Source organism: Ixodes scapularis, unplaced genomic scaffold (genome assembly GCF_016920785.2).
Source record: "Ixodes scapularis isolate PalLabHiFi unplaced genomic scaffold, ASM1692078v2 PGA_scaffold1__304_contigs__length_218370807, whole genome shotgun sequence".
Lineage (NCBI taxonomy): Eukaryota > Metazoa > Arthropoda > Arachnida > Ixodida > Ixodidae > Ixodes > Ixodes scapularis.
In genome coordinates, this window is record NW_024609846.1 from 141,291,660 (window position 1) to 141,306,586 (window position 14,927).

Consider the following 14,927-nt stretch of genomic DNA (forward strand, 5'->3'; position numbering starts at 1 on the left):
GTACCTCGTTCGCCGATTCATGCACTTTCTGCTTGTACCACTCCTTCGTGGGTGAAGTTTGCAGGGGGGAGACTTCGGCAGCTCCATGCAAAACAGGCTCCTCAGGCGAAGACATCTCCCGACTTTTAGGAGGAGCTCGTTTTCTCTTCTCCTACGTAAAGAGAGGCATATCGCGACAGAGTCAGAAATTTCGGCATTCAGAGCGAATGCGCAACTAGATATAAGAAACTGAAAATCCCAGAGATGCGAAGCTAACGCTACATTAACTACATTTGGGAAACAAAGCGCTCACTTGTACGAAGCGTACTCACTGGCTTTTGTAGGTGCGCTGGAAACGCTGCAAACTTGGTAGGGATGCTACCAGCTCGTAGTCTCGTTGTTTGCCCTGTTCTATCGAAGCAGTCTGCTTCAAAGTGCGTTGAACACAAGACGTCATTCTTCTTCGGAGTCTAACCTTCTCGCCTCACAGCGTGCTCCCATGCACTGCCCAATTCGACGTCCTTGGGAAACCTGAAAAGCACAAAAATGTTTCACAGTATCTCCATGGCACCCGGACGTAAATGGGAAATGCTTGTACGCGCAAATGCGTCCGTAATCGCAAAAATATGTGTGGGAAAGCGAGTGAGCGAAGCACGCTACTTACACGTGAAAAGCTATCCCCGGTGTTTGCTTCACGCGATTCGCGCAGCCAAATGCTGCGCAAGAGCCCACCATCGTCTTAAAGGGGCACTGACACCCCAAAGGTCGTATTATTTTTTATTGTCTAAAACGATAAAAGTTATAATCATAGACACGCAAAAAAAACGCATCGCAAAAAAAAAATTTCCCGCGCACGCGCGCTCCTTTTTATTTTTGGCGTTTATATTTCCCGCGCTCACCTCCTTGCTTCTTTTGATCGGTGACGTCAAAAATCAGGAAATTTAGAAGCTTTTTAGGCGACATTTCTATAACATTTAATAACGGCAATCGTAAAACGTTTTTTAACGCGATTGCAAACGCACTACGGCCCCTCTTTTTGAAATACCAAAAATCAGATTTCGGTGTGATGTCGCTTCCTGGATTTGTATCCTCCCTCGGCAAACTTGGCGGTGCTTGAGCAGGGGCTTATCGGCGATTCGGGGAAGAAACCGTTTTTTTCCCGTGCCGGCGCCGGTCACCTCCTCCTCGCTTCGGGTCGCCGTGGCAACGGCGGAGGTCCCAAAGAAAGTCGAGTCGCAGGAGACCGCAAAATTTGACTCGCTGCACTGGCGCGGATCACGCGGGAACTTCAAATTCGGCATTTGGAAATTGTTTTTTTAATTGAGAAATACTGAATTCCCAAGTTTCAAATTTTTAAGGTAATGTCCCGGCATCGTTTTCAATCGTTTCGGATAGTAAAAAAAATATGATTTTGATGTGTCAGCGCCCCTTTAAGAAGAGGTCGCAGTCGTCTCCCACAGCGGCCTCATTCGATTAGAGGCACCGCACCAAGCACCGCACGCGCCCGCACGCGTTACAATGCGGCTGACCGCTTTCTGCCCTGAGCAATATGGCGGCGTGTGGCGTCAGCCGCGGAGCCCCTCCGCCACTCCAGAAAGTTTAGTATAACCTCCTTGGATGAGCTGCATGAGACTGTCGCCGCCAAGCGGCGTGTGCGGGTCGGTCAGGTGAGTTCACATTTTTGTTGTGAGCCACCGCAGAATGCACTATACTCTTTTTCACCTCAACTTGTGCACCGGCAAATTCTCCTCAAAGAGAATTGTATCAGTGCGCCAACCAACCAGAGTGCCGGGTGTCCTCACCCGCACTCCCACTGGGTGGAGTCAGTGTGCATGTTGACAGTTGATTCAGCCAGCAGGTTGCAAGCAGGTTTGTGGTGTGCGTATTCATAGCGGTCGTTCAGGTCGCTCGCGAAAGAGCGGGAGTCTGTGCTATCAAACCGCACTGGCCGGCATCTCAACAGTTGCAAGGAAATGTAATGCATAGAAAACATGATTTGCAGCTATCGTCGCGCTTCGTCGCCATCGCTTTCAATCGGGCATGCGGACCGCGTTTGCAACTTCGCTGCTGCGCAACATTCGCGCTTTTTATGTTGCCTGGTATGTGACATGCCCTTACGTTACGGTCGCGGTTTTGTTGAAAAAGTTTATATTATTTGCTTCTTGAACTGGTAGCCTGCAATTTCAGTCTCTCCAGCGTCAAATACCACGCCCGCGAATGGCTCTCTGCTGCACTGATAGGCATGCGAGATGTCCGACAGCATTTGGAAATGACTGGTAAAGTGCCAGATTGCTGTAACAGACGGATTACTCAGCAGATTCTCAAAATAGTGTAAAACGTGTTTTCTGCAGCTGACGTCGACTGCATCAAAGCCGCGAATGTGGAGTGGTGAGAATTGTGGTCTAATATGAGCAGTTATACAATATTGTTGGTCTAATATGAGCAGTTATAGTTATATGAGCAGTCACCAAGAAAGCTGCAAGTATATCTACAAGGTTTATTGTTGGTAACAAGGAGCATACCACATTCATAGTAGCTCTGGTTCATGTTCTGTGTTCATTGCAGGCCACTGTCCACAGCTCTTCTAGCCCCTGCTTTTTTGCTGCGATGACATGTAGCATTCTAAGTCGAAAAATTGTATGATCAAATGGTGGATATACACAGCATTGGTTTTTCCCTTTCCCCCCTCCCCCATGGTAAAAGCCCCTAAAACGAACAATTTCGGTATTGTACTGTACTGCCCAAAACAGTTTCCTGTTACAATGCTTGCATTGTTTGTTCCCAGTTCTCTTACCTTCGAGAAAACAGATGCAGCTGTACTACATCTGGGCACTATAACTTAAATTAAAACTTGTGTTTGGGCGAGTTGGTTCATACTGATTTAAAAGGTTAAAAAGCGCAACACAACAAGGACAATGAAGACACGAAGAAGCGCCCGTCCTGTCGTCTTCGTGTCTTCATTGTCCTTGTTGTGTTGCGCTTTTTAACCTTTTAAAGCACTATAACTGACCGCCCCACATCCACTTATTTTAGTACGGAACTATGTCACTTCATTGCAGGTCTAATCCTTTGAATCACTATAAAATATTTCTGGGACAGCACCAGCATGCATTTGTGTATAGCGAATGTACTTGTGGCAGCTTTTGTTTGCAGTGCCACAGCCGTGCATCTTTGCGACCCATAAGCTTCTTGAAGTTCGTATTTTGTACATCCCTAGGATGAACACAGGACAAACACTAAAAGGCCCTTTCGTGTTTGTCCTGTGTCCTAGGTTTACAATGTGATGTAAGCTCATGAGCCAAAAACTGGTAACACAAGCAAATTCTTTAGACCTGCACTGTTCAATTAGACCTCGGGCACTTCCTGTGTACTCTGCATTCAACGAACTGCATTTCTGGCGTCTTTGGGGCCAGGGGTGTTCTAAAATTGAATTCTGCTGTGCAAGTCTATTCTGTAACCTTTGCTGTACCCTTATTATGCTGTTATATTGTGTACGACAAGTGTGTATGATGTTTGTGATTGGGAGGGGAAGCGGGGGGGGGGGGGGGGGGGGGCGCCTCGTGAGGCAATTTTGTTTGCCTTTTGTGTCGGCTCTTGGGCAACGACTGTTTGTATGTTGTTGCCTAAATAAAGATTCAATCTAAGAGGAACTAGCAGATGAGTGCACACAAGCCGGTGTAAGCTGAAGACATGCTAAATCCCGCAATATTAGCCTGGGAGACGAGAAGGGAATGAAACGACGTCTTGAACATGGCTCGGTGTTTAATATTTCTGTGCAACATAACGGAGCCGACTCATCGTGTTGCTGCAACAGTTCTCGAAGTGGCAGGGCTTCAATCAAGATGACGAGAGTTAGCCCACACAGGCAGGCCGCCTTGGTTTCAGAGAACGCTTCACGTAGGCTTCCGAAGCCGCCTCGTCGTGTTGCTGCAGCCGTTCTTGGAGGCAGGATTGCATACCAGATGTCGCGAGTCAGCCTACACAGGCAGGCCGCCTTGTTTGCAGAGAACGCTTCACGTAGGCTTCCGAAGCCGCCTCGTTGTGTTGCTGCAGCCGTTCTCGGAGAGGCAGGGTTGCATACCAGATGTCGGGAGTCAGCCCACACAGACAGGCCGCCTTGCTTTCAGAGAAGGCTTCACGTAGGCTTCCGAAGCCGCCTCGTCGTGTTGCTGCAGCCGTTCTCAGAGAGGCAGGGTTGCATCCAGATGTCGGGAGTCAGCCCACACAGACAGGCCGCCTTGCTTTCAGAGAAGGCTTCACGTAGGCTTCCGAAGCCGCCTCGTCGTGTTGCTGCAGCCGTTCTCGGAGAGGCAGGGTTGCATACCAGATGTCGGGAGTCAGCCCACACAAACAGGCCGCCTTGCTTTCAGAGAAGGCTTCACGTAGGCTTCCGAAGCCGCCTCGTCGTGTTGCTGCAGCCGTTCTCAGAGAGGCAGGGTTGCATACGAGATGTCGGGAGTCAGCCCACACAGACAGGCCGCCTTGCTTTCAGAGAAGGCTTCACGTAGGCTTCCGAAGCCGCCTCGTCGTGTTGCTGCAGCCGTTCTCGGAGAGGCAGGGTTGCATACCAGATGTCGGGAGTCAGCCCACACAGACAGGCCGCCTTGTTTTCTGAGAAGGCTTCACGTAGGCTTCCGAAGCCGCCTCGTCGTGTTGCTGCAGCCGTTCTCGGAGAGGCAGGGTTGCATACCAGATGTCGGGAGTCAGCCCACACGGACAGGCCGCCTTGCTTTCAGAGAAGGCTTCACGTAGGCTTCCGAAGCCGCCTCGTCGTGTTGCTGCAGCCGTTCTCGGAGAGGCAGGGTTGCATACCAGATGTCGGAAGTCAGCCCACACAGACAGGCCGCCTTGCTTTCAGAGAAGGCTTCATGTAGGCTTCCGAAGCCGCCTCGTCGTGTTGCTGCAGCCGTTCTCGGAGAGGCAGGGTTGCATACCAGATGTCGGGAGTCAGCCCACACAGACAGGCCGCCTTGCTTTCAGAGAAGGCTTCACGTAGGCTTCCGAAGCCGCCTCGTCGTGTTGCTGCAGCCGTTCTCAGAGAGGCAGGGTTGCATACCAGATGTCGAGAGTCAGCCCACACAGACAGGCCGCCTTGTTTTCGGAGAACTCTTCAAGTGGGCTTCCGAAGCCGCCTCGTCGTGTTGCTGCAGCAGTTCTCGGAGAGGCAGGGTTGCATACCAGATGTCGAGAGTCAGCCCACACAGGCAGGCCGCCTTGTTTTCGGAGAACTCTTCAAGTGGGCCTCCGAAGCCGCCTCGTCGTGTTGCTGCAGCAGTTCTCGGAGAGGCAGGGTTGCATACCAGATGTCGAGAGTCAGCCCACACAGACAGGCCGCCTTGTTTTCGGAGAACTCTTCAAGTGGGCTTCCGAAGCCGCCTCGTCGTGTTGCTGCAGCAGTTCTCGGAGAGGCAGGGTTGCATACCAGATGTCGAGAGTCAGCCCACACAGGCAGGCCGCCTTGTTTTCAGAGAACGCTTCAAGTGGGCCTCCGAATCCGCCTCGTCGTGTTGCTGCAGCCGTTCTCGGAGAGGCAGGGTTGCATACCAGATATCGGGAGTCAGCCCACACAGGCAGGCCGCCTTGTTTTCAGTGAAGGCTTCACGTAGGCTTCCGAAGCCGCCTCGTCGTGTTGCTGCAGCCGTTCTCGGAGAGGCAGGGTTGCATACCAGATGTCGAGAGTCAGCCTACACAGGCAGGCCGCCTTGTTTTCGGAGAACTCTTCAAGTGGGCCTCCGAAGCCGCCTCGTCGTGTTGCTGCAGCAGTTCTCGGAGAGGCAGGGTTGCATACCAGATGTCGAGAGTCAGCCCACACAGGCAGGCCGCCTTGTTTTCAGTGAAGGCTTCACGTAGGCTTCCGAAGCCGCCTCGTCGTGTTGCTGCAGCCGTTCTCGGAGAGGCAGGGTTGCATACCAGATGTCGAGAGTCAGCCCACACAGGCAGGCCGCCTTGTTTTCGGAGAACTCTTCAAGTGGGCCTCCGAAACCGCCTCGTCGTGTTGCTGCAGCAGTTCTCGGAGAGGCAGGGTTGCATACCAGATGTCGAGAGGCAGCCGACACAGGCAGGCCGCCTTGTTTTCAGAGAACGCTTCAAGTGGGCCTCCGAATCCGCCTCGTCGTGTTGCTGCAGCCGTTTTCGGAGAGGCAGGGTTGCATACCAGATCTCGGGAGTCAGCCCACACAGGCAGGCCGCCTTATACGCAGAGAAGGCTTCACGTGGGCCTCCAGCAGTTCCCGGAGAGCACAATGGAAGAAACACTTTGCCACACTGCTTACATATTAAGTGGCTCCACACCTGGAATGTGTGGCTGGCCTGATCCAGAGACAACTTCATCGCAGCTTTCATCTTCATAGGAGTCGTCGCTGTCATCTCCGGCATTGATTTCGATGATGATTGGTGCAACCTCTCTGTCCAACAGGCTGTCATTCTCCCAGAACTGCTTTTCCATCTTCTTAACATGCTGTATAGCAGCGGTCCAGTTGTCTTTCGTGACATTCTTGATTGCCTGCTCTAGAAGCACCTTCACATCTTTTAGTTTGAAAGACGAGTTGCTTCGTGCAACCTCATTCTTCACTTGCCCCCAGATAAGCTCAATGGGATTCAGCTCACAATGATAAGGGGGCAGCCTAAGAACTGTGCACCCATTTTCAGCACGTGTGTCCACTCGGTAGCTGAGGAACTTGTGTCGCACTTGGGAGACTAAAGAAATTAGTTCCACCTTGAGCATGTCTTTGTCCCAGTCAATTCCCTTTGAGCTTAGCCATTCTTGGATGACACTCTTGGTTGAAGATTTCGTGGGGACACACTCCACGCGTCTTGAGTGGTAGGAAGCGTTATCCATTACAATAACGCTTCCTGGCTCTACCTTGGTCAGGAACAAGTCAAACCAATGTTCAAACCTGTTGCCATCCATCTCGTCGTGGTAATCGCCCGACTTCACTCCATGAAAAATGTCGAGGCAACCTTCCACAAAGCCTTGGTCACCCCCAACGTGAGTGACAATCAGTCTGCTGCCTTTGCCAGATGGATTTTTGAGACCGGTGCTAAGGCCGCGATTTCCTGCGTCTCTGGCAGAACGCACCGTCGTGTCGACCCAGATCTTGTTGACGGTGTGTCCGGCGTTGACCCAAGTTTCGTCGAGATAATAGATCGCCTTACCCTCTGCTCGAAACTTCAGGATCGAGCGGAGGTACTTCGCACGCCACACAAGGATGTCATCCTTCTCAATGAGAAGAGAGTTGCAACTCCTCTTCTGCAGCTCAAACCCAATGTCATGCAAAAGACGGTACACAGTCGATGGACTCGGTTCCACGGCGACCTCATCATCCTTCAGCGCTTCAATGAGGGCTTCGCGTATCTTCGTGACGGTCGGGGTTTCGTTCCTTCGAAAGAAGCCGTGCACGCAGGACCGCAACGCAGATAGCACAAAAGAGTCGTACTGGACCAGGCGACGACGGGTGCCAACCGACTTTGGGCGCTTACCAGTTGGAGTTCGAAGGAGCCCGGAATTCGTGATGGCTTCCTTCTTTATGGCAACAACTGTCCGTGCTCCGACGCCAGTATACTCAGACGTCAGCTGGTATAAGTCGTTCCTCAACCTGTCCGGGTATTGTTCTCGCAGCTTGGCGTACACGGAAAGAACCATCTGCTTGCAATCGCTCGAGAGCTTGCATCCTTGCCGATGCTTCTTCCACAAATTTATAGGTGTCGTGGCGGCTGGCTTACGTCTCGACGGCGGTGGAGATGGCGCCATGGAAACTACCTCAACGATATCCACAAAGGAAATACGCTGATTAATAAAACAGAATGATAAAGTTGTAAAAAATATCTGAACACGCAGAAGAAGAAGAACGCAATCGGGCCGAGCGCGTCGAGCATTCGATTCCCCGAATACAACAACAACATGACGTCACCGAGTTAACCGGACGCGTTCGTAAATTCAACAGAAGTAAAGAAATAGACACTCAGGCTGCAAGTCTTGCGCCGTTTAAGTGGACAGTTTGACGGTAGAATTGTTTTATTTGAGAAAAGATGTTAGCCAAGTCGGGAGTGCTGGATTTATTAAGAAAGCAATTCTGTTTGTGAACGACTCACTCTTCCGTGAACAAACGAACACAGTCAGTAGGGCCTCAGTCACCACGCAGCGACTGCGTGTGATTCGTATTTTAAAAAGAATCACACCAATAAATTTGGACATATGAAAAATTATAGCTCAAAACGTGCTACATCATAAGCCCTATTTAAGAGGGCGCGGTACCTCTATTTATTCCTCCGTTTCAGCCACCAGATGGCGCGCGGCTCGAAACGTGGTTGAACGCGCAACTTCTAGATGGCGCCAGCATCGAGGTGTGAAAAGGCCGCGTTATCCGCTGCGTGAAATAGATCCCGAAATCTGCCGTGTTCTCCCGGCGGAGGAAGTTTCTCCCTCCCTCGCGCGCGCTTGGTACGTGCGCGCGGTGGCAGAGTCCGGCCTCTGCGCTGTGTGATGCAGTGGGTGGCGCTCGTTTCTGTTCGGAGGTAGGAATAAAAATGCCGGTCCCCTTTTTTACGACGCTCGTTTCTATAGCTTGTTTTTCTTTTTTTTTTTCTATCTCAAGTGACCTACAGTACCGCCTTTTCGAAATCGTCCTTTGCGGTGAGCAATTGAGAGTCAGGTTAGCATTTTATTTGGGTCAGCACTACACGTTCAATGGAGACCTCGGGCGGCGATGTAAATATGCATTGCTCCCCAAAGTGTGTCCAAGGTGCGCAATGACAATTGGAAAGGGTATTGAAGGCGCGCGACCGTCGGTTGGTAAAATACGTGCGTTCGATTCACTTATTCAGTCTAATCATTTTTGCCAACGTCTTTTATCTGTTTCGACAAATGACAAGGTCGAGTCTATTGATAACCTTAGCTAGATTGGACGTACGGAGTGTCCGGGCTTTAAATAAATTTGCTTTGTTTATGTGAATGAATAACTGTTTTCTCTTTTCCGTGCTCGGTGCTTTGCAAAAATCGCTAAGATGTTATGGTAGCTCAGTGTGGCGGCGTTTTGCACGCTGACTCGCTATTGCATTCGCTGTGCACAATATGTGTTCAGATGGAATGTGCCAAATCGTATTTCCGATCGATATGATAGATTTACTTTGCTACAGTGTTAATTATATTTTCCTGATTTAAACTGGTTCGTCCCTGATCTGAGCCTAAGTTCAAATTCGAAGGGCAGACAGACTTAGCGTCGTAACAGCCGTAATGCGCAGAAAGAAATTAGTACCATGAAAGAAAAACAAAAGGATACGAGGTGGCTCAGTGTTATAGAAGTAATGAGTGTGCAAAAAAAACCATCGTACGTGTTTTTTTTTTTGTTTTTTTTTTTAACTCTTTGCATTGCTGGGAAACGCTCAAGGTACCAGCAAAGACAGCGAGCTGGCGTGAAATTTCCATCGAGCGGAAAACGAGTGTCATTTTTATTTCATCATGCGCTTTCATTTTGATATGGCTCAATATGGGCGCGAAATAGTAACAGGTAAGGCAACAAAATTTAGATGTTAGGTCTGGAGCACCGCCATACTCAGCCGTGTTGGGGGCATCTCTCGCGAGTCAATACGGCAAAGGTATTGCGCGTCGAACTGTACGTGAGAGTTATCCATTTCAGCGAAACCTTGATTTCGCAAAACTATTGTGGCTCGAGTCGTGGCTTTCAGTACTTGGAAGCCACGAGCGAGAAATAAATGACAGTTGATTTTGAAGGACAATCGCGACGTGGAAACCCATAAAAGAGAGTCCCGATAAGACGAGAGCTTCCCCTTCTCTTCAAGTGCGTGGGTTACGCTCTCAATCCTGCACCTGTGGTAACACTGCAGGCTCCTAAAATCGCTTTGAAAACATTCCTGATCTCAACATTTTTTTTTTTTTTTGTCGAGGCGCTATATCATTTTTTTTTTCTTTTTGTGTACCTTGATACCCCATCAGCGCAAAAACTACCATAAACTAAAAAAAAAAAAAAATAGTGGGCATACAACGACAACGCACCCACTGGGACCCGAGTCAAGGCAAGAAGAACTAACTACTAAAAGGGGAAAAAAATCATGTTCGCATACACAGACAGAACGCCTCCACCGAAAGAAATGAATCATGCGCTTGTTCTGCCAGTCTCGTTGTGCGTCTGTCAAACGCCACAAAGGAGGAACACAATCAGCGCCTACACCACTCCCCTCCCCTCCCCCCCCCCCAACCCTAAAAAGAAAAAAAAAAAAAGGTTCCTTGAACGCGCGCGCAGTCGCCCAAGCGATGACCTTGGAAGGGTATGCGATTGTAGCACGTTAGTCCCCCGGTTGTGTCCCTGTCTCAAATGCCACGGTCCGTTTCTCCCAAGTGCCCGTCTTATCTTCCCGAGTATCAACTCCGCAGTGATTCTGAATCATTCCGATGCTTTCCAACGTTGCAAAACTGTTAGACGAATATTTGCACAGAAGTATACACTGTTCGCAGAACTATCTACGGCGCTAAAATTCAAAAGCGCCGTGTTGGATTCGGGAACTTGTGTAGGTTTAGCTCATTGTTGGAACATTCTTATTCGCTCGATGAACTCCACAAAACGTGTAAATATTAGAATGAACTTTCCAGAGAACGATAGTTGTTGTCGGGGTTCCAGGCGACCGAATAGGTCGCAATTATTGACTGATTAAAAATTTTATTTCATAATCACAATCGTATCATCAAGGGCACGCCATTTCCTCATCACTTCTTCTACGAAAAGAGTTGCTGTATTTGTAGCACACACAGACGGAAATGGTTGAGACTGTGCCCAAATAATATCTTCTTTTGGCAGGTACTGCGCAGCGATTACACACAATGCCTCTAACATAAACATGCTGCTCCACATGTCTATTCACAAGATGCAATACATCGTTCTCCCAACTTTGTTGAAATGGGCATGAAAGCGCGTAACCGTCACTTTTTGAAGTTCTACTTAGAGGTGAAGTGTTTACCGTAAAAAGTCGTTAATTATTTATTTTTTTCCGTTCCACTACAAAGCTCGATTCACTTAAATTTTTGTTTTTATATCGTCTCTACATCACTTTTACGTCGGTACTTTCGTGTTAGAGGACATCACATAATATGCGGAAAAAAAAACAAAAAAAACGGTAGGATCGATGCTACATAGCCTTTTTTTTTTTGTGGACATCAAGAAAAAAAAAAGATAGTAGTTGTCTTCACTTCGCACTGCATGTTTTAGCACGGAAGTTCCTATTTGGTTATGATGTCTTTATTTTCTTAAAAATTGTATACAGTAATTAAAATTACCGAATTACAAAAACGTCGAAATTGTATAATTGCTTTTCGTTGGGACGCCATGACAACAGCGACACTCGTGTTCCCTCGTGGTTTTCGCCAGCATTTCTACGATGAATTGCCAGGATCGCGAGATGCAGCAGCGTGACACTCCGTCTTCTGTGACGTCATTTGTTGCACTTCGGGACCACTTTTGATGTATGGCCACCATAAGACGCTAAACACACCAGTCGGAGACGCGCTGCAGGCGCCATAGTACTGCTCCTAAAAGTAGCTGTCACATGCTTTGCTCCGCGACTGTGATTCCCTCACAGCAGCTCTGACTGAGGGTTGCCAAATTACGGTGAAACGGAGTATAGACAAAACAGACCGGAAACGAGCTGCCAGCATACGATAGTCAAACTCCAACAAAAAGGATTAGTTTCTTCCCAAGCTGGACGACATTTACTGGGCATCTTTAGAGCTGCGAAGCTCAAAATCACGCGTACTCATAAGATATTTTTTTTTCTCGCGTGTTTGTGATTTTTATGATGTCCTGCAAGCAAGAAAAAAATATATATGGTGAAGTCACTCCGAGGGGATACCGATAACTGCGAGCCACGAACATGAAGGATTCGCTAACATCTGTCAGGAGTGTGAACGGTAAATCGTCACGCAAACATATTCTCACAAGCTGCAAATATTTATTTGGCTTAGCAAGTAGAATACTAGTATACTAATGACATGTGATTATTGTACACAAGATACCATTTCTCGGTTCTTCAAAACCATTTCCCTAGTCTGAACGGTCGCGCTACGGGCCGCGGCTAGCCGTACCCTCGATAGACTACGGAGCTGCGTTGTGCCGTCTGCTACTGTACCGCCAACAGGAGAGCGATAGCTCTGTGTGCTCCACAGATGCGTGTTGCGGTATAACTCTGTAATTCTGTCCTAGAGGAAGACAAAAAGATAGGCTCTGTGACCCCCTCCTAAGCTAACAAAAACAAACAGAAGTATACTCGTTTGGACTGAAAGGTTTACAAAATAGTGACCAGACATTGGAAAAGCATATGTCACAGAACTTGGTTTATGAAATGGCATCATTGTTTCGAGCAAGAAATCACCTGCTCACCACTGGGACGATGAAATCATCACTATTTATTGCGTCAGGTATATTTGCGCTCATGAAGAAAAATCTGAACACATCCTTCTCCCAAAGTCCTATGTCGAATAATAAACACTTTTTTAAACATCTATGCACAAATAACTCATTGTTTTCTACACTTGTATATACACATTAATTAAACGAAGTCAAACCGCATTTTTGATTAGATCTTGATGTCTACACCAACTACATTCATATTTTTTAGGGCTTTATTGAACGATAACTTCAACTATAGTTAATGGAACATGATGGCTCGATCTCAACAAAAACCTCAACGTGCGAAGCTTCCACAGACGGTCGCTTGCGAGTATTCTCAATGTGAGACTTCAGAAGCTTTCGCTTGCCATAGGGAGCTTGCTTTCGACTACAGCACTGCACGGGCCCGGAAAGCGCGGAGCGCGCTGCTGTGGAGAGAGGTTGACTTACAAGATGACGTGTTACGTGGTCACGTAAGATGGCGTCATTTCGTGCAGCGTGATCACGTAAGATGACGTCATTTCGTGTAACAAGATCATGTAAGATGATGTGTTTGTGTCAAGTGATCACGTAAGATGACGTCAGTTCGTATGAACTGACGTCATCTTACGACAACGCCAACAACATTAGTGCCGTCCGGAACCATTGACCTTAGAAACGCGCCTCTTCGCTTGAAGAGCTGATATGCGTTGATTGTTATTTGTTTCTTTTGCCTACTACAGACCATTCAAAAACTCGCCTTCTGGGTGCCACCAACTTCGTCTACTGGGCTGTGAAGCGCGTTCGAGCGTGCGCAATACCTAAGCCGAAAGATTGTACACTGAGTATGCGTTCACAGCTCAATGACTTAGGCATTTTTCGTCAGGATAGATGCTCCCACGAGAAGAGCGTAATGGATATGTGAATAGAATTGGAAATTTGAAATGTTCTTGTCCAATCGCGTTTTTCTTTGATTATCAACGCTTTTTAGCGTCATCACAAGACGTTCAACCCATAATACACTGGTGATTAAAAAATAAGCACCGAAAAACATGCACCGATTTTCGCTCAAAAATAAACACCGGAAAAAACGTACCGTAATCATTACCCATGTCACCTTTTTGGGTGATATGTGAATTTCCAGAAGAACAGCGAGTTATCACCCTCCCCTAGGAATACCCTGACTACAGAGCAGGCGACCCGTTTTTCCCCGCGTTAGATTGCGGTGACCACGAACCGTACGGAGGTCACAGAACGTCCGTGAAAAATAAAAAGGAGGCAAACAACGATCTACTCTGTGCACGCTTCATCCCCGATTTCCACGACCCCAAGGCCGAAGGACGTTTGTGTGAAGGATAACAATAAAATAAAACTTAGCGTCAAAAAAAAAAAAAAACCCGTTTTTAAAAGAAAAAAAAAAGTAGAAACAAGCGCAACGCGTTGACGGACCGCGAGGTTGTGGAACACCTCGCGGTCCGCTTGCCACAGGACGGTTGTCTTCGACCCATAGCTCCAAGGTGAATTTGCCACTTGCGAAAACACGGAGACCTACCCAGCGAGAACCAGGAAAGCAAGACACGCACACTGACGCCTCGGCGTGCAGAATGAAACAGGATACGGGTGCGGAATACGGCCGCGGAAGAACACCTTGCACAGTGCCGATCCGGCCGATCTCCGAACAGACGATTTCGCATTTCGTGGACAGCGAGCGCCACCGCACGGGAGAGAGAGGTACCTTAGAAACGACGAAAACAAGCACCGACACCTTGGTTCTTTATATTTGCTGTAGTCATGGAACAAATCGACTTACATGAAAAATTTGAATATTATTCGATTCCGTAATAAATTTAGAAGACATTAAGCGCAATACTTCTTATGTTTGAATTTAGATAATTTTGTAAATTCGCTCCGAACGCAAGAGTGCCGAATTAGCCGATTTTGACCATTTTCCTAATTTTTTAAAGAATACAATTAAATTTATGATGAAACATTTGTTGCGCTTAGTGTCTCGATAATGACTCAATGTCTTTAAAGCCGAAATTTTCAAGGAGATCCGCGCAGCCGTTATTATGTGAGAATTTTTTTAATTTGGTGAAAAACCTCATGTATTCTCTATGGGGCTCTGAGGTGCGCCCCCTCTTAAGATGATTGGATTATCACGATTACGACGCTCGTATAGAACTTTTTCTTTGTAGACACTTTTTTGTTTATATTTGTTTCAAAAATGGCGGAGGAGCGCTTCGTGGTGGTGCGACGGTGACTGGCCAATGCGCGGCCTGTAGAGGTGGAGCCTCCGGTGCACAAGTTGGGGTGAAAAAGAGTATAATTGAAAAGAGATCCAGCAGCGTCCTAAAAGCGAGGACACGAAATATAATGAAATATGCGCGCGAATCCGGGAAAGAGTAGAGGTATGGTGGTGACCTTCGGTCTATACCCGGACAACACTTGGGGCGGCCCCAGGATGTCCTCAAATGATCCGGGAAACATCCTAAAAACGTCCTATTGTTCGCCCTCAGGACATCCTCAGAACGTCCTCGGGAGGGTAGCCAAGGATTTTTCTAGTACATTTTTAGG

The 14,927-nt window shown here is 48.0% G+C and overlaps 1 protein-coding gene across 1 annotated transcript; it reads right to left on the reverse strand.

The window, feature by feature from the left end:
* Nucleotides 1–6,247: 6,247 nt before the first annotated feature.
* On the reverse strand, nt 6,248–6,817 carry LOC121835838. The gene has a single exon (XM_042290352.1). It carries the CDS (start codon nt 6,815–6,817, stop codon nt 6,248–6,250), a length of 570 nt encoding a protein of 189 aa, XP_042146286.1.
* Between the last annotated feature and the right edge of the window lie 8,110 nt (nt 6,818–14,927).

What these genes read in the sequence shown, in the direction of transcription:
- LOC121835838 (XM_042290352.1), bottom strand. Translation starts at nt 6,817, where the DNA reads ATGGATAACGCTTCCTACCACTCAAGACGCGTGGAGTGTGTCCCCACG.